The 20,435-nt window shown below is 39.9% G+C and overlaps 1 protein-coding gene across 1 annotated transcript; it reads right to left on the reverse strand.

Moving 5' to 3' along the window:
* Positions 1-1,646: 1,646 nt before the first annotated feature.
* On the reverse strand, positions 1,647-19,279 carry LOC106569202 (myosin-7). Its single transcript, XM_014140319.3, has 36 exons — positions 19,078-19,279; positions 18,012-18,155; positions 17,684-17,840; positions 17,559-17,586; positions 17,340-17,445; positions 17,142-17,234; positions 17,006-17,069; positions 16,806-16,904; positions 16,578-16,681; positions 15,545-15,683; positions 15,193-15,461; positions 14,897-15,067; positions 14,426-14,735; positions 14,224-14,291; positions 10,582-10,787; positions 10,376-10,499; positions 10,135-10,271; positions 9,753-10,008; positions 9,268-9,510; positions 7,749-7,925; positions 7,512-7,657; positions 7,331-7,421; positions 6,856-7,245; positions 6,635-6,761; positions 6,423-6,541; positions 6,142-6,338; positions 5,711-5,894; positions 5,406-5,571; positions 5,131-5,255; positions 4,722-5,030; positions 2,997-3,200; positions 2,613-2,909; positions 2,404-2,508; positions 2,221-2,316; positions 1,995-2,129; positions 1,647-1,827 (listed from the first exon to the last, which is right to left on the reverse strand). Exons 1-36 carry the CDS (start codon positions 19,276-19,278, stop codon positions 1,807-1,809), a joined length of 5,808 nt encoding a protein of 1,935 aa, XP_013995794.2. The 5' UTR covers position 19,279; the 3' UTR covers positions 1,647-1,806.
* Between the last annotated feature and the right edge of the window lie 1,156 nt (positions 19,280-20,435).

Consider the following 20,435-nt stretch of genomic DNA (forward strand, 5'->3'; position numbering starts at 1 on the left):
TCAATTCCCCTTTGGCCGCCTTTTCTTCCAGTTCTCTGCTGCCAATGACTTGAACGAACTGCAAAAATCACTGAAGCTGGAGACTCATATCTCCCTCACTAGCTTTAAGCACCAGCTGTCAGAGCAGCTCAGAGATCACTGCACCTGTACATAGCTCATCTGTAAATAGCCCATCCAACTACCTCATCCCCATACTGTTATTTATTTTATTTATTTTGCTCCTTTGCACCCCAGTATCTCTACTTGCACACTCATCTTCTGCACATTTATCACTTCAGTGTTTAATTGCTATATTGTAATTAGTTCGCCACTATGGCCTATTTATTGCCTTACCGCCCTTATCCTACCTCATTTGCACACACTGTATATAGACTTTTTCTATTGTATTATTCACTGTATTCCATGTGTAACTGTACATATCCCAACAAACCCCGAACCACATAAAACGAACACCTCCTCCCACGTCCTGACCAAACTACAATAACAAATAACCCCTTTACTGGTCAGGACGTGACAGTAACGTGACATTAACTCTGTGTTGTTGTTTGTGTCGTCCTGCTTTGCTTGTTCTCAACTAGCCTACCTGGTTAAATAAAGGTGAAATAAAAAAATACAAAATATATGTGAATTATAATTATTGAAAATATTTTGTAGGGTTAACACATGTCCCGTTAAGGTAAATCAAGTCTGATTTTTTGTATTGGAAATTATAATCTTTAGAAGCCTTTTTTAACCTCACTTACTCTATAAGTTTGCATTTCCTGCTGTGCAGGAACATTTCTATTTGAGGTGGTTTATTGTGCGAACTTGACACCCTGATGCTTTCCTTAAGGCTCTATTTCGAGAACAAGGTTTTTGCTAATCTCTCTATTTTAGCTATCATCAGCTCACATTTCAAACACTTAAGCCCATCCACCCGTCCTCCCCACCACACGCCTTTTCTGTCTGTCAATCCACCCCTGCTGGGCCCCTCTCGAGTTCACTTCTAACTCAAACCTTATCCCTGTGCCAAAGAGGGTGCTTGACCTCATGATACCCCAGATAGCCTCATCACCATCTAACTGTCTTAGATGGTCATGGATATAGATATATTGTAGATAAGTGGCTATGGTAAAGAGTTGGCAAATTAACCAGGTCATGTCCTACCCTATACACTTTTGTTTGTTTAGTGAAAATAGGAAAATATTATAACTGTTGCAATTAGTATTTGTAAATGAAGTCTTAAAAATGTCAGTAAGCATTCAATATGCAGGTTGACATTTATTGTCATTAGGTTTTTTTGGGAGGCAGAATGTAGCGATTTTTGTATAGATAGGCCAGCTGCAAAGTCAAAATGGGCTTTATTGTAAAAATTCATGAAACAAGCATTTGCTTTTTGGTCTTAATTTAAAGTTAGGGTTAGGCATTAGTGTGGTTATGGTTAAGCTTAGGGTTAGGTTTAAAATCAGATTTTATGACTTTGTGGCTGTGCCAGCTAGTGACAACTCTGCAGAACTGCCTCCAGAACAAGATTGATGACAAAAAACTGTAACCTGCATTCAATATGTGCGTGTATGTTTCGAAATACTCTAGTTTGGTGATGATAATTTAGCATTCAATCTCTCGGACCAAGGATGGGTAACTGGGACACAATGTAAGAGACATAATTGTCAGACTGATTGAAGAGATTTTATTCCACACAATTCCTGACCAAGGATAGGTACCTGGGACACAATGTAAGAGACATAATTGTCAGACTGATTGAAGACATTTTATTCCACACTACTACACACAGCAGAAACATGGTTTTCAGAAGGGTCCAATGCCTCACTCTTCATCAAATCCTTTCTGGAATGTCAGGGAATGTTGTAAAGAAAGGAGACAAAGAGAGACAGCCAGTGAGTGGAAATCTGGCATCAAAAGATAAAAACCATCTATCAAAATATAGTGGAAATGTTGTTTGGCATTTGCCAGGGTCAGAAACCATAGATCATATATTTTACAGAAATTCTAACCTTGGAACCAACATCACGGCTCTTGGCACGCAGCTTGTTGACCTGAGACTCAGCGATGTCGGCCCTTTCCTTGGCCTCGTCCAGGTCATGCTGTATCTTGCGGAACTTGGTCAGGTTAGTATTGGCCTGCTCCTCCTGTGGTACAGAAATAAAACAAACATTATGTATCCTGAGCTAATACAGGTGGACAGTACCTCAAGAATGAATGCATAAAGTCCACACTTACAGCTTCCTCTGCGGCTCTCTTGTAGGATTTTACTTTTAGCTGCAGCTTATCGGCAAGGTCTTGAAGACGGGCCATATTCTTACAGTGCTCCTCAGTCTGTAAATTTTAGACAAAATAAAGGTTAACCCCATTCGTTATCAGGTCAAAAGACTGGACAGCCAATGACGGAGTTACTAAAGATACCTGGTAGGTCAGCTCCTTGATACGCCTCTCATATTTACGAATTCCTTTGATTGCATCAGCACCCTTCTTCTGCTCAGCCTCAACCTCATTCTCCAGCTCCCTCACCTGTCACAACAAAGAAATAACATTCATGTTACAGGATGCAATATTATTATTTAGTGTCTTCTTATGTACAGTATGTACAATATGTCATGTAAAGTTACACTTACCCTGGCCTCCAGCTTCTGCACCTGCTTCTTGCCCCCCTTCATGGCAATTTGTTCAGCCTCATCCAGGCGGTGCTGCAGGTCCTTGATGGTCTGCTCCATGTTCTTCTTCATACGCTCTAGGTGAGAACTGGTGTCCTGCTCTTTCTTCAGCTCCTCTGCCATCATGGCAGCATCAGTAATGGCCTTCTTTGCCTTTTCTTCAGCATTTCTGCACTCCTGCACTGCCTCTTCTGCCTCAGTCTGAAACTGGGCGGTGTCAGCCTCAAGTTTCTTCTTCTGATTCAGCAGGCCAGTGTTCTACTCATAGATTTTAAGAAATTAACTCTGTTCAATTAACAATGTTCAGCTACTGCAGGAAATCCATAATTAGTGATTATACTTTACCTGTGAGTGCAGAAGCTGCACCCTCTCATTGACATTCAGCAGTTCTTGCTCAGCCAACTTGCGGCCTCTCTCAGTCTGTTCAAGACAGGTTCTTAGCTCCTCCAGCTCTGCCTGCATCAGATTGTTACGTCTCTCTACAATGGCGATGTTCTCCTTCAGATCATCATTGGAACGGAGAGAATCATCCAACTGGATTTGGGCATCCTAGAGAGAAATATGCAATGTTGGAGATACCTCATTTTGAGCAGTATCTACTAGGCACACCATCCCACTGGGCACACCACGTCATTTCAATGTGGATAACTTGGTAATATTTGGTTGAGATGTTGATCAGTGAGATTACAAACTATATTCACCCACTCAAAAAGACAGCCAAAAGTTAGTTGAATTTCCATGCTTGCAACCATCTAAAAGCACAACCAAATTCCAATGAAAAAACAATGTCTTATTTTTGGTTTATGTCTATCATGCTTTCAACAGTTTAAAAGCACAGCAAAGTTCAAATGGGAATACAATGTGAGATAGTTTGCTTATTTATACAACAGATTATTATTACTGTGTTTCATCTAATAGCAGACCAAGTGACCTGGATTGCAGTTGAGATTACATTAAAAGTACATGGTGCAAGTGATCAATGCTGTTCGAGATTCTGCAGCAACTATGAAGATCTCCACAGACCTGTGACGACCTATGCATGCTATCTTTAACATGCACGCCTTATATGATTACATAGGAAGACATGTATAGCTACAGTAACCTCAATGTGGCCATGGATGTGCTACTTATTTTAAGGTTGAGTTTTACATTAGTATTTAAGATAGCCTTAACTTTAGGCTATTTACTTTATTACAAAAGTAATATTGAATTGTGTTTTGTTGTCAAAGCAACCAAATATCAACATTTGAAGGAGATCTATCTTTTGCTATGTGCCATTAATTAATTTGTAGACAAACTGGAATTAAAACTAGAATAACTGGCACAGATGGAACTATCCAAGCAGAATATATATCTCCTTCAAATCATGACATTTGGTTGCATTGACAACCAAACACAATTCAATATCATTACATTTGAAATAGAGCTTGAAACCCTAGGCCTATTGTATTGTCTATTTTTAGTTGAATTCTGGGTTGAATTGAAACAATAGCTGTTGATGACTTTGCAAATGCTATATAGGCCTAAATAGCATCATTGATGATGAGTGATAAAGTATGGTCATATTTAATTTCCTCTGTTAAACTAACCTTTGACTTCTATAGCAACAGTGAATATATTTTGTTTTTATGTGGAGATCTCTCAACACTCATTCTCAAGATAGCACATTAGTAATAGTCAGTGACAAATATTATAGCTGTGCTTGGTTAAAACCCTGGATGAAAGACCAAAGAGTAGCTGCAGATAAATCAATTCTCCAGTTGGGGGTGCTGCCCAGCCTTTAAAGAAAATAATGTTTTATAGTGAATATAACGTTGAAGATCTGACGTTGTTTGAAAGGTAGAAATTCAACATATTTTATGTTTGTTTATGTTGAAATTTGGTTACCATGATGACATAATCCTGTGGTTGAAATTTCACCCTCAAAACAACTGTTTATGTTGATTACTTTTTCAAATCTAATGTATTTTCCACATAGATTCCACATCACAATATGTTGACAAATTATGTTGAAACAATGTTGATTCAACCAGTTTGTGCCCAGTCAAATGGCAATCTGTTTTAATTTACCTTCAGATGAGCATGAACGCTCTTCATCTGTTTTTGGGCCTCAGCTGCCTGCCTGCTGGCTTGACTAAGCTGGATCTCCATCTCATTGAGGTCTCCCTCCATCTTCTTCTTCAGCCTGAGGGCCTCATTCCTGCTTCTGCACTCTGCCTCAAGAGAACTCTGCAGGGTATCAATGTTCCTCTGCAGGTTTCTCTTGGACTGCTCTATCTCCTCATCCTTCTCAGCTAACTTGCGATCAATGTCAGCCTTGACCTGATTTAACTCAAGCTGAATTCTGAGGATCTTTCCCTCCTCGTGCTCCAGGGAGGCCTAGAATACACATCAAAAGATTTAAACTGAAAATGACAGTTGTTGATGTAAAATGGCCAATCCAGACAGAACCAGGGAAGATTTGAAATTGCACTCTTACCTCAGCTTCCTCCAGAGCAGCCTGGATCTCTACCTTCTCTTGCTCCAACTGTTTACGGACCTTCTCCAACTCATAAATTGTCTTTCCTCCCGCACCCAGCTGCTCACTCAGATCAGTTATCTCCTCTGAGAAAAAGGTGTTGCAATGAAGAAATATGAAAAATATATTGGGCACTTGCAGAACCTTGTTTCATAAAAGAGCTGTTTGCTCTTCAGTGCATGGATGCGAACATTGGCAGAGCTGAAAACATTTCAAACAAAGAGCTCTTTACTCACCTTGAAGGTTCTTGTTCTCCCTCTTCATTGACTCCAGCTGATCCAAAGATTCTTCATAGGAATTCTTTAGCTTGAAGAGTTCAGTGCTCAGATACCTGGCCTCCTTTTGGGAGCTCTCCAGCTCACTCTGAGACTCCTCATACTTCTGCTTCCATTCAGCCAGGACCTACATTATATAATACAGCAGCCATTTGACTTCAATCATGACTCTTTATAAGTGTTGTAGTAAGCCTATTATTTTGTTTCTGCTGTGTAGAATTCAGGAATTCAGATACACTTGTAAATTGAAGAACTGCATTGCATACTTTGTCAAAGTTTCTTTGCTTCTTGTCCAGGGCGGCAGCAGCAGCATTAGACCTCTCCACATCCACCATGAGATCTTCAATCTCATTCTGCAGTCTGTGTTTGGTCTTCTCCAGGGAGGAACACTTAGCGTTCACTGCCTCCACAGCTTCTTCAGCGTCCTGCAGGCGCTGAGCCAGCTTCTTCCTGAGTTGTAGATGAAGTAGACAAAGTAGAAAATGTGGCATATCATTTCATTGCTTCTCCAAACTTCAGGCTCACACAAATACTCTATGGATTGAGTCCAAAATAATAAATACCAACTCTTAAGTAAATTTACTTAGGAGATGGCATTTATTATTTTGGACTCGGTCCATTGAGTATTTGTTCATTGAGAAATGTTGCTTCTATTTAGCAGGTATTAAGATTCTAACAAATAGCACTCATTCCTTACTTGGCTTCCTCCAGTTCTTCAGTTTTCTGGATGGCATCAGTCTCATACTTAGTTCTCCACTGAGCCACCTCAGAGTTAGCCTTGGACATGCCACGCTGCAGCTCAGCCTTGGCCTCCTGCTCCTCCTCATACTGCTCTCTAAGCAGGTCACAGTCATGGCGAGCAGACTGCAATGCATGGGATAGTGCATTCTTTGCCTTAAGGGAGCAAGGACAGATGGGATTAATTTTATGACGAGGGCATCATCATTTATCAATAACAAAATGAATGGTCTAAATTACCTTGACTTCCTCCTCCAGCTGTCTCTTTAGATCTTCAAGCTGTTGACTGTAGGAATTCTTTCCTCTGGTCAGCTGCGAGACCAGAGATTCCTTATCTTCCAACTGTCTTCCAATCTCATCTAGAAAGTAAGTGGTTGAAGAATAGACTTCAGCTTGTTACCTCATTCAGAGTATTTATTGCAATATCCAGAAACAGAAGTTATTCTACCTACCATTCTCGGCTTGAAGTCGGGCTTTCTGAGTTGTAATGTCATTGAGGGATCTTTGGGTTTCCTCATACTTGGTCCTGTATTCATTGGCTTGGTCCTCTAGAGTTCTACTCAACTTCTCCAAGTTAATCTTCAAGATGAAAGACAAGAAAAAATAAATTCAAGAGGTTAACAGTGACCAAATGGAAAAAAACATTGTACTTTCTCTTAGATGGACTTTTTACCTTTGACTTTGCAACATGATCCATGTTGGAGAGGACATCATCCAGCTCTAGCCTAAGTTCGTTCTTTTCCTTCTCCAGTTTCTGCTTCACTCTCTGCAGGTTGTCTACCTGCTCCCCCAGGTCAGCCACACTGTCAGCTTGTTTCTTTCTGAGTGTGGCAGCTGTAGCCTCGTGCTGCAGAGTGGACTCTTCAAGGTCTCTGCGAAGTTTCTGGAACTCCATCTCCCTCTTCTTGTTCATCTCAATCTGGACCACAGTGGCTCCGCCAGCCTCCTCCAGCCTCTCACTGATCTCCTCCAGCTCTCTGGCCAAGTCTGCTCTCTGCTTCTCCACCTTGGCTCGGGCAGCTCTTTCTGCCTCAAGCTCCTCTTCCAGTTCCTCTACACGAGCCTAGCACAAAATAGCATCATCATGGTAAAATATACAAATGGTTGAAGAGTTAAAATCGATTAAGGACGTTGTACTTTTTCATTACCTGAAGCTCTTTCAACCTCTTTTGAAGTTGAATTATTATGCCCTGTTCATCCTCAATCCTACAGATCAGATTACTGACTTCAAAGTCCTTTCTGTGGAATCAGTGGAATCATTCATTGGTAGCTCGTTTATGCATTTGTTTGCAGTAGAATGTAATATTTTGTGATGATTTTTTATCTTACTTCTTGAGGCGTTCCTCTAGCTGTTGTTTATCATTCTCCAGGTCCATTACGCTCTCCTGGGACAGCTTTAAATCACCCTCCAGCTTCCTCTTGGCTCTTTCAAGATCCATTCGCACCTTTTTCTCTTGCTCAAGGGACCCTTCAAGCTTCAGAGGATAAGAAGCAAATTAAAATTGCTAGCTGATTGTTAGCATTTTTTCCATTTAAAGACCATATAATCTCTACATAGGATCTCACATCATCAACTTGTTGCTCTAGCTTAGCCTTGGCCTTGGTTAGATTGTTGACTTTGTCCTCCTCACTCTGTAGGTCATCCAGTGTTTGCTGGTGAGCTTCTTGAAGAGCTTTCTTTTCCTTTGTCAGCTTGGCAATGATTTCATCCAGAGCTGCCATTTCCTCAATCAGGTTCTTCACCTGTGAAGAGACAACATACACTACCGGTCAAAAGTTTTAGAACACCTACTCAAGGATTTTTCTTTATTTTTACTACTTTCTACATTGTAGAATAATAGTGAAGACATCAAAACTATGAAATAATACATATGGAATCATGTAGTAACCAAAAAAGTTTTCAACAAATCAAAATATATGTTATATTTGAGATTCTTCAAAGTAGCCACACTTTGCATTGATGACAGCTTTGCACACTCTTGGCATTCTCTCAACCAGCTTCATGAGCTAGTCACCTGGAATGTATTTCAATTAACAAGTGTGCCTTTTTAAAAGTACATTTGTGGAATTTCTTTCCTTCTTAATGTGTTCCAGCCAATCAGTTGTGTTGTGACAAGGTAGGGGGTATACAGAAGATAGCCCTATTTGGTAAAAGACCAAGTCCATATTATGGCAAGAACAGCTGAAATAAGCAAAGAGAAACAACAGTCCATCATTACTTTAAGACATGAAGGTCAGTCAATACAGAACATTTCAAGAACTTTGAAAGTTTCAAGTCGCAAAAACCATCACGCTCTATGATGAAACTGGCTCTCATGAGGACCGCCACTGGAATGGAAGACCCGGAGTTACCTCTGCTGCAGAGGATAAGTTCATTAGACTTACCAGCCTCAGAAATTGCAGCCCAAATAAATGCTTCACAGAGTTCAAGTAACAGACACATCTCAACATCAACTGTTCAGAGGAGACTGTGTGAATCAGGCCTTCATGGTCAAATTGCTGCAAAGGAACCACTACTAAAGCACACCAATAAGAAGAAGAGACTTGCTTGGGCCAAGAAACACGAGCAATGGACATTAGACCAGTGGAAATTTGTGATTTGGACCACAGAGTGAAGGAAAAGCAGCCAACAAGTGCTCAGCATATGTGGGAACTCCTTCAACTGTTGGGAAAGCATTCCAGGTGAAGCTGGTTGAGAGAATACCAAGAGTGTACAAAGCTGTTATCAAGGCAAAGGGTGTTTGACTATTTGAAGAATCTCAAAGATAAAATATTTTGATTTGTTAAAAGAAAATTGGTTACTACATGATTCCATATGTGTTATTTCATCGTTTTTATGTCTTCACTATTATTCTACAATGTAGAAAGTAGTAAAAATAAAGAAAAACCCTTGAATGAGTAGGTGTGTCCAAACTTTTCACTGGTACTGTATAAGTTTTGACCATGACAGTTTACAATCTAAGGTAACACACCAAGTAATTTAGTCTCCTCAACTTTTGACCGGTAGTGTAGGCTGAGCACACTGCTTTTAACCTTCTAAAAAATGTTTTGTGTTCTTCATACAGATTCAACGATTAAGAATTACCTTGTTCTCAGTGGCATGCTTTTCCTTCTCCACTTTAGCCAGAGTGAGCTCCAGATCATCAATGTCCTTCTTTAACTCAGAGCACTCATCCTCCAGCTTCCTCTTCTTAGCAGTGAGTTCTGCATTTATTTCCTCTTCATCCTCCAGTCTTTCCATCAGCTCTTTGCCTTTGGCCTCAAGCTGGATCTTGTTTTTGATCAGCTCCTCACATCGCTCCTCTGCATCACAGAGATTATCTTGCTCCTGCCAAACACCTCGTAGATATATAGATACAAACAACATACAAACAACATACAATTGACAGTGCAGTGTAATTGAAGTTGTGTGCCATGTCAGTATCCTTGCCGCCCTGTACTGAAAGCTAGCTTTTTGGTAAAGATGTATGTACGGTAGATGTTGTAGTAGAGTGCTGGAGACCAAAGCTTGATACAACAGTCAGCCACAACATTATAATTTTTGGAAATGTGATTATAAATGTAACTCACCGCCTGGACATGAAGCTGGAGATCATTCTTTTCTTGCAGAAGGGAGACCATCTTTTCCTCTAATTCCTTTCTGCGAGTCTCAGACTTGGAAAATGCTTCTTTAAGCTTGATGAATTCCACCTTCAAGTTGGCCAATTCCTTCTCGGCATCAGCAGATTTCAGCAGAGGCTTGATCTTGAAGTACAGCTTCATCCAGGGCCAATTCTTGACCACCATGAATGCACGGATATTCCATTGGATGACAAGCAATGCCTCCCTTGAAGAAAACCATTGGTAACTTTAACACGTTCATGCATGGGACTATATTCCCACACCAGTGCTTGTGAATAAACTGAAAAACTACTTCAGATGGATACATTTTATAGCGTGTCAATATAAATACCTGTGGTCAAGGATCTTCTTATACTCCATTCGTGACAGAACACCACGGGCTCTGGCTTGAATACCAGTGATAATTTTGGACAGGCGCTCATCTCTCATCTCCTCTAATAGACCCAGAAGGCCAGCCTTGAAGAACACCTAACAAAAAGGATATTTTGGTGAAATGTAATTTAAAAGTCAAGAGCAATGCGCTTTAGTACAACACCCCTTGGATTTCATCCAAGCCTTGCTTTGAATCTTACCTTGGTATGTCCAAACTTGTACTGCTGGTGATCGATGTCAAGCGAACCCAACAGTTTCTCAGTTCCTTTCTTGCTGTCAATGAATGTTCCCTCAGGGATAGCAGCAGGATTCAATATGCGATATCTGTAAGAAGGAAACTGGTAAATAGTATTTAAATGTGTTACATGATTAAAAGGGGATAGTACTGTATTATATTTTACAATACCTTTGCCTGAAGTCTCCATACAGGATTCTATTGGGGAAGCCCTTTCTGCAGATCCTGATTCCTTCCAGCACACCGTTACAGCGCAGCTGGTGCATGACCAGAGGATTCTCCATGGCCCCAGGAGTCTTGGTCTCATTGGGGATGATGCAGCGCACAAAGTGAGGGTGAGTAGACCTCAAGTTAGTCATCAGCTTGTTCAGGTTTTCCTGTGGTAGAGAGTGAATTCCCACAGTTACCAAAGTTTTACCAGAAAAAAATGTTAAGGGGGAAGATCAGCTTTAATATTGCAGATAGATTGTGACTTCCATCAATGTAATTTTCTGCATAATTTCAAATCCCTCATAGATTTTTTTTTTGTAAATATAAATACAGTACCAGTCAAAAGTTTGGACACACCTACTCATTCAAGGGTTTTTTAAATGTTTACTACTTTCTACATTGTAGAATAACAGTGAATACATCAGAACTATGAAATAACACATATGCAATCATGTAGTAACCAAAGAAGTGTTAAACAAATCAAAATATATGTTATATTTGAGATTCTTCAAAGTAGCCACTCTTTGCCATGATGACAGCTTTGCAAACTCTTGGCATTTTCTCAACCAGCTTCATGAGGTAGTCACCTGAAATGTATTTCAATTGACAAGTGTGCCTTGTTAAAAGTTAATTTGTGGAATTTCTTTCCTTCTTTGCAAAAACCATAAAGCGCTATGATGAAACTGGACAGCCACAGGAAAAGAAGACCCAGAGTTACCTCTGCTGCAGAGGATAAGTTCATTAGAGTTACCAGCCTCAGAAATTGCAGCCCAAATAAATGCTTCACAGAGTTCAAGTAACAGACACATCTCAACATCAACTGTTCAGAGGAGACTGCGTGAATCAGGCCTTCATGGTCAAATTGCTGCAAAGAAACCACTACTAAAGGACATCAATAATAAGAAGAGACTTGCTCGGGCCAAGAAACACGAGCAATGGACATTAGACCGGTGGAAATCTGTCCTTTGGTCTGATGAGTCCAAATGTGAGATTTTTGGTTCCAACCGCCGTGTCTTTGTGAGACGCAGAGTAGGTGAACGGGTGATCTCTGCATGTGTAGTTCCCACCGTGAAGCATAGAGGAGGAGGTGTGATGGTGTGGGGATGCTTTGCTGGTGACATTGTCTGTGATTTATTTAGAATTCAAGCTACACTTAACCAGCATGGCTACCACAGCATTCTGCAGCGATACGCCATCCCATCTGGTTTGTGCTTAGTAGAACTATCATTTGTTTTTCAACATGACAATGACCCAACACACCTCCAGGCTGTGTAAGGGCTATTTGACCAATAAGGAGAGTGATGGAGTGCTACATCAGATAACCTAGCCTCCACAATCACCTGACCTCAACCCAATTGAGATGGTTTGGGATGAGTTGGACCGCAAAGTGAAGGAAAAGCAGCCAACAAGTGCTCAGCATATGTGGGAACTCGTTCAAGACTGTTGGAAAAGCATTCCAGGTGAAGCTGGTTGAGAGAATGCCAAGAGTGTGCAAAGCTGTCATCAAGGCAAAGGGTGGCTACTTTGAAGAAACTAAAATATATTTTGATTTGTTTAACACTTTTTTGGTTACCACATGATTCCATATGTGTTATTTCATAGTTTTGCTGTCTTCACTATTATTACCTTCTTGCCCTTTGTGCTGTTGTCTGTGCCCAATAATGTTTGTACCATGTTTTGTGCTGCTACCATGTTGTGCAGCTGCCATGTTGTGTTGCTATCATGTTGTTGTTATGTTGTGTTGCTACCATGCTGTGTTTGCATGTGTTGCTGCCATGCAATCTCTTTTGCCTTCTGGTAGGCCGTCATCGTAAATAAGAATTTGTTCTTAATGAAACTCTACCGGATCGGTGTCCCACCCACGGGACGGTTGAGCTAACATAGGCTAATGCGATTAGCAGGATGTTGCTTAAATTTGTTAATATAACTGCACTGTCTAATTTACAGTAGCTATTACAGTGAAGGAATACCATGCTATTGTTTGAGGAGAGTACATAATTTTGAACATGAAAAGTTATTAATAAACAAATTTGGCACATTTGGGCAGTCTTGATATAACATTTTGAACAGAAATGCAATGGTTCATTGGATCAGTCTAAAACTTTGTACATACATTGCTGCCATCTAGTGGACAACATGTAATTTGCAGCTGGGCTGGAATAATACATTATGGCCTTTCTCTTGCATTTCAAAGATGATGGTACAAAAAAAAATACAAAAGAACGGTTGTTTTTTTCTATGTATTATCTTTTACCTGATCTATTGTGTTATATTCTCCTACATTCTTTTCATATTTCCACAAACTGCAAAGTGTTTCCTTTCAAATGGTACCAAGAATATGCATATACTTTCTTAAGGGCCTGAGCTACAGGCAGTTAGCTTTAGGTATGTCATTTTAGGCGAAAATTTAAAAAAATGGGCGGATCCTTTTAACTGACTTGCCTAGTTAAATAAATATATATTTTACATTAATATTTTCCCCTAACCCTACCACCCCTCCCCTAATTAAGGTAAACTAATGGACAACAACACTAAGGCTATCTCTTCCAGTTTATTCATAGTACAGTATATACATTTTACGGACACAGTATATTTTACAATAGTTCTTTTGTTTGTTTTTAAGTCCCATCCTTCAGCTACCCTCAACCCCTCCCATCAATCTCTGAAGACCATCCAGTTTTTGATTACTGTGTGCCATATATTTTTCAACTGTGCTGTGATTGTTTCACAAAAGTTATGAACCTTTCTATTCTCATAGTTTCTACAGATTGTAAATTAAAGATAAACATTTTTTATAAGAGTTTTATTATATTATTGGTCGATTGATTATGACTTTTCAAATCACCCATCAGTGCTATTTGCAGAGTTAGCTCCAGGTAAATGTTGCAATTCTTCAGCCATTCCTGAACCTGCATCCAAAAACAAGCTACATATGGACAGTACCAAAACGAATGACCTAATGATTCTGTCTCTGCAGAGCTGGGATGGTTGTATCCCCCATATATATAACATTCTATTGGTTGCAGGAATTTTGTATAATAATTGAAATTGAAAAACTACATTTTTCATCCGGCTTCGTTTTGTGTATTAGTTTATAAACCATGTGCCATGGAATCGGTAGATCAAAAATCTCTTCCTAACTATTTTGCAATCTATATGGCACAGCTGTCAATACTTTTTTATTTATCAGACTTTTCTTTAAACAATTTTGGTCTTTAATGCAGGGCCGACAGACAAGTTCCTTACTTTCTCCCCCTTCCACTTGCCTCTTCCATTTTTGTGGTAATGCTGCAATTAGTTTGTTTAATTTTGGGTAGAGCAGACATTTAGATATATTTTGTTAGCTTCATGTGTGACATAACTCCATCAGTCCTATTTATGATATAATTTACAAAGATTGCACCTTTAAAAAAAATGTTTTTTATCAATTAGGATATTTGAGTTTAACCATCATTTTTGTTGTAATATTTGTTCTGTCTTTTCTGGTGAATTAAACTGAAATTGCAACAAACTTTCTATAGCTTGTTTTAAAAATAGAAATATTTTAGAGATTATTTCATTTTCAAATAATATTTTGCTGTATAAAACAATGCAACTACATACCCTGTGAAGTGCTGACACCGTTTGGAAAGATGATCCCTTTTTCTTTTTCTCCTTCTTCCCAATGTCGGCTGAAGTTAGAAAATAAAGAAATTTAGCCTACAGAAATCCTTCAGTCATTCAGGCACCCATGAAGAGTTTGTGCTTTACTCTTTATGAAGATCAATCTTATTGAAGTGTGAATATCTGACCAAGTGTACAATACCTGAGTCTGCACTAGCATAATTGGCAAACAGGATAGTCAGTAACTTCATTGCAGACTTCTGGTACAATCCTACAACAGTTTCATTTAAGGGATCCTTGTTCTTCATCAGCCAGTTGCTGATGTTGTAGTCCACAGTACCAGCATAGTGAGCCAGGGCAAAATGGGCCTCTGGTTTCCCTTTGATAAGCCTGGGCTTCTGGAAGTTGTTGGATTTTCCAAGATGGTTGTCGTAAAGCTTGGTTTTAAAGGTAGCATCGCTGGCCTTGGGGAACATGCACTCCTCTTCAAGGATGGACATGATACCCATTGGCTGAGCGGAGGAAGGTAGAGGTAAGATAGTTCACTTGACTCAACTGAGAGGTTGTTGTCTGATACAATCATATTTAGTAGTATGTATCATATTATAGCTATATTTAATTTGGCCCATAGATGCAGTTAACGGCTCACTTGCCTTCACAGTATTTCAGTTACCTTCTCAATGAGGTCAATGCAAGCCTGCAAGTCCATGCCAAAGTCAATGAACTCCCATTCAATTCCCTCTTTCTTGTACTCCTCTTGCTCCAGAACAAACATGTGGTGGTTGAAAAACTGTTGCAGCTTTTCATTGGTGAAGTTGATGCAGAGCTGCTCAAAGGTGTTGTACTGCAATTATAGATGGTTAGATAGTTAGGTTTTCACATAAAGGTTCCTATCGGGAATATTACTTGATAGTGTTCTTTGAGAGCCTAAATTGATATTTGATAATAATTGTCTATTTATAAACTCACATCAAAGATCTCAAAACCAGCAATGTCCAGTACACCAATGAAGTACTGGCGAGCCTGCTTGGTCTCCAATGACTGGTTGATTCGCACAACCATCCACATGAACATCTTTTCATACACAGCTTTGGAAAGGGCACCAATGGTATAGTTCACCTGTTGGACAGTTTGCCCCTTTGTGACCCACTCATTCCCTACTTTGACCCTTGGGTGACAGAGACCCTTTATGAGGTCAGCAGAGTTCAGGCCCATGAGATATGAGACTTTGTCTGCACCTGAGAAAGAAAACCAGTGAGTTTACCCATGGATTCACAGAACTATTTCATCTCAATGCTTTTGGCTTTTAGCCAGGTCTCACCTTCAGTGCCATCAGCCTCTGCCTGCTCCTCACGCTGTTTCTGCTTGAACCTCATGTTGCCATAGTGCATGATGGCACCAGTCAGCTTATACACTGAGTTTTTCTCCTCTTGAGTAAAGCCCAGCACATCAAAAGCATTCTGTGGAGGAGAAGAAGAGCAAAGCGATGTAGTAGTAAGAATTGGTCATTTAAAACCCCCCACTGACATTTCAGGATGTAATGACCGCTCTGCTATAGTGGACATTATTATTTCAAACCAAGAACAGGGTAGGCTACAATGTTCACTTTACATACAGTACCAGTCAAAAGTTTGGACACACCTACTCATCCAAGGGTTTTTCTTTACTTTGAGAACCAGTTTCACCATAGCGCTTGATGGTTTTTGCGACTGCACTTTAAGAAACTTTCAAAGGTCTTAACATTTTCCGGATTGACTGACCTTCATGTTTTAAAGTAATGATGGACTGTTGTTTCTCTTTGCTTATTACAGCTGTTCTTAGCATAATATGGACTTGGTCTTTTACCAAATAGGGCTATCTTCTGTATACCCCCCTACCTTGTCACAACACAACTGATTGGCTGAAACGCATTAGGAAAGAAATTCCACAAATTAACATTTAAGAAGGCACACCTGTTAATTTAAATGCATTTCACGTGACTACCTCATGAAGCTGGTTGAGAGAATGCCAAGAGTGTACAAAGCTGTCATCAAGGCAAAGGGTGGCTACTTTGAAGAATCTCAAATACAAAATATATTTCAATTTGTGTAGCACTTTTTTGGTTACTACATGATTCCATATGTGTTATTTCATAGTTTTGATGTCTTCACTATTATTCTACAATGTAGAAAGCAGTAAAAAAATTAAGAAAAACCCTTGAATGAGTAGCTGTGTCCAAACTTTTGCCTGGTGCTGTATGCAACATAACAAGCTCGCTTGAAATTCAACAAGACAGCACTTTGTTTTCCCAAATGTTTTCCCAAATGAAAGAATACCAGAGGGACGGCCAGAGGGACGGTGAATAAGCAACTCACATCTGTTGCCATCAGTTCATCAGCGTCATCAATAGACAACACAGTTGTCTCCCCCTGGGAGATGAAGGCGTAGTCATAGGGATTAGCTGTCACCAGCAACATCTCTGTATACCCATGAGGCCGGGAAGAGAGACATAGAAAGACAAATATAGACATGCTATTACTTATTATTACACTACACAAATGAATGCAGTCAATACACCATTGTTATCTAATTGTGGTACTGACCCAGTAATTCAGGTTTCTTGTTTGACAAGATCTGATAGAAGATGTGGTAGTCCCTCTCAGCCTTCAGCTGAAAAGTGACACGAGACTTCTCCAGAAGGTCTGGAAAGAAGGTGATTTAGAACAGTAGACCAATACATTTCTTACAGCCACTGTTGACAATTTCTCTCAGATTTTTCAAAGTCTGTTATCTTTGGACTTACATGTCTCAATATCAGCAGAAGCAAGCTTTCCTCGAGTGTCAAAATGAATCCTGATAAATTTACCCTAAATAGAATAGTTTTGTTAGTTTCTTTTTGGGTGATTAATGCTGTATAAGAATATCCATCAGAAACTCACAAATCTTGAGGAGTTGTCATTTCTGATGGTCTTGGCGTTACCAAAGGCCTCCAGGGCTGGGTTAGCCTGGATGATTTGATCCTCCAGAGTTCCCTTAGAATGGTATAGAAACACATGTTAGATGATTAGCTTTACAAATAGCTACAGAACTGCTCAATCCTGAAAATATGCGTGTCAAAGCTGTCACAGATTGAATACCTTGTTTTGGGCAGCTGCATCTTTCTTCCCGCCACTAGCTGCAATGCTTGCAAAGTACTGGATGACTCTCTTGGTGTTCACAGTCTTTCCAGCACCAGATTCTCCACTGGAAACACACAGTAATCTTTAAAAATAGCATTTATCACAGTATCTTATGTAACATGACAGATAACGCACTTTTTAAAAGCATGTGAGTAGAATGGGTAGTGTATTACTTACGTGATCAGAATAGACTGGTTCTCACGGTCTATACAGGTTATAAAAATGCAATTTTATACAATTATCAGAATTAATTATCATTATGATTCCCTTACATATTTTCTAAAGTAGCTATTTTAGTTTACCTGTCAGCATGTTCTGATAGGCATTGTCAGAGATAGAGAAAATGTGGGGAGGAGCTTCTTGCCTCTTCTTGCCTCTATAGGCTATGACCACAGATGGATCATACACTGGCAGCCACTTGTAGGGATTGACAGTGACGCAGAACAGCCCTGAGTAGGTCTGTAAAATATATATTCAGTTGAAAGGGCATAACATTTTAAGTGGAATAATTAAGGCCTAACATTGGAAAGTATTACTATGGTTTTGGTGGGGATAATTTACATAGAAAAAAGTTGTCAATTTAAGATTCAAATTTCGAACTTAATGATGAAGCGACTCTCATGTGCTCACATAGATCATCCATGCTGCGTAACGCTCTTTGAGGTTGTATAGAACAGCAGGCTCGTGGAGGAAGGTCAGCATGGCCATGTCCTCAATCTTGTCAAATTTGGGAGGATTCTGTTGCATAATCTGAGAGTCTTTGAAGGTGAGAGTCTGTGAGAAATTAGAGAGATTGTGTAAAGACAGTTAAGCCTTGTTCACATTGGCAGTTTGAAGTGACTCATATTCGATTCAAATCTGTTATTTTTCTTGCAGTCTGAACAGCCCCAAAATAATATGGAATAAAATGTTCCAAGCCACATTTCAAACCACCTTCATAGGTGGTTTGAAATCAGATACAAATCTGATTCCTGTCCTGGAAAGCTAAACAGCTACCTAGCTAGTTGCCTACTGAGGCTAGCCAAAAAGGACTACTTTTGAAAGTTGGATCATATTATCCTTTGAGACTTTAAAAGTGTTCTTACACTATGATTTTGAACATGCAAAGCAACTGGGAAATGTCCATGGCAGGCATTGTTGTCACGTTAGCTTGCTACATAACTTCTGAGTTAAATATTCTTAGAAATAAAGGTGCTATCTAGAACCAATAAGGGTTCTTTGGCTGTTCCCATAGGAGAACCTTTTGAAGAACACTTTTTGGTTCCAGGTATAACTCTTTTGCGTTCCATGTAGAACCCTTTCCACAGAGTTCTACATGGAATCCAAAATAGTTTTACCTGGAACCAAAAAGGGTTCTCCTATGGGGACAGCTGAAGAACCCTTTTGGAAGGGTCATCCTACACTAATCAACCTACACCACTGCGCACACACCCGTCATTACTATGACAACTAGCGTAGACATGTCAGCAAATGACTGCTGTCTGAACACACACATCCGATTTGGTCATTTGTAACTTGCTGTTTGGACATTCAGTATTCCAAAACTGATTTGAAAAACAAAACGGATTTGAGCATTAAGGCCTGCAACGTGAACAAGGATTTATTAACCACTTAATTCTGCATGATTTTACAACCTTGTTCTGGGGGGGAAAATGGAAGCAGAATTCAACTTGGTCACTTGAAGTAAAGCACTGACCTTCCCATTCTGCGTCTGCACAGTGACCAAGTCTCCTTCGCGGCTGGTGACGGACGCCTTGACAAACTCCTCCAAGGGGTCTGGTACAAAGCATTCCTTCTTCATGTCGAAGGGACGAGTCTGGGCCTCCAGACGCTCCTGGTCAGATTTCCTCAGGTACTGGGCTGCCGCCCCAAACACCGCCATCTCTGCATCACCCATGGTTGCACTGTGAGAAAGAGAAAATGCCAAATTAGTTCAAGGTTACTTTATGTTACATTTTGCATTTCCACCATACATGTCTCATTACACCACTAATCATTTGTCAAAAAAACAGTAATAAATCCTACAATTAGATTTAGATATATGTAATAATTATCACTCAATAATAGTTTACGGAGTGTTCATTTACCTTCAACACTGCTAAGAGGTGAAGATGAATGGAGGCTTCAGAACTGTATCCCTGCAATAGCAGAGCTCATATTTAACCCCTGTTGGCCCTGCCTTAAAAGGCCAAGAACACTGTAACCCCATGACCCCCCTCCCTACAACACACACACACACACACACACACACACACACACACACACACACACACACACACACCACACACACACACACACACACACACACACACACACACACACACACACACACACACACACACACGCACACACGCACACACACACAATCCTCACTATCACCCACTGACACACAAATTACTGTTGAGGGACATGCCACTCTTGCCTAGAGATGAGCATTGTTGTCTGGCTCTACTCCCTTGACCGGGCTAACACAGCTCCATTGTGATTTTATGGGATAATGTCCAGGAATTTCAAATGTCTATTCTGTGAGTCATACTTATACCAGCACTCATTACTAAAGCCCCAACACTTCATCTACCACTGTCAAGTTTAGTCTGTTTCCTCTTCTTTGTTATCTCTGTTCAACTGGATGTAAGGTTTGTTATAATGCATCTCATTTTGGCCACTCCATTTTCCTAGATCTCCATCTGTCTCATCCACAGCACCACTCCCAATTCCCAAGTGGAACGGCAGAGATTGCCATGTTCACAGGTGAATGTGCATGTGACAGTGCTGGTGTAAATCAACATTATCACACTCATCCAACCATTTTTTTTGATAAGGTCACAGTGACTGATTGAAACACCTAGCTGATCCAACACAAACATTTGCGTTGAATAGTGTTGCTACGATCTTGTTATAACGCCATATTATTTATAGTCATAGGATATGGCACATTCCTGTTCCTCTCTGAAATGTGAAATATGAAATATAATTTGACTATTGCTCTCCTAATGATAGCAGAACTAAGTGGTTGAGCTACAACTTCAAATTAACACTTATTGTTATTACATC

This window comes from Salmo salar, chromosome 14 (assembly GCF_965601325.2).
Source record: "Salmo salar chromosome 14, fSalSal1, whole genome shotgun sequence".
NCBI classification, from domain to species: domain Eukaryota; kingdom Metazoa; phylum Chordata; class Actinopteri; order Salmoniformes; family Salmonidae; genus Salmo; species Salmo salar.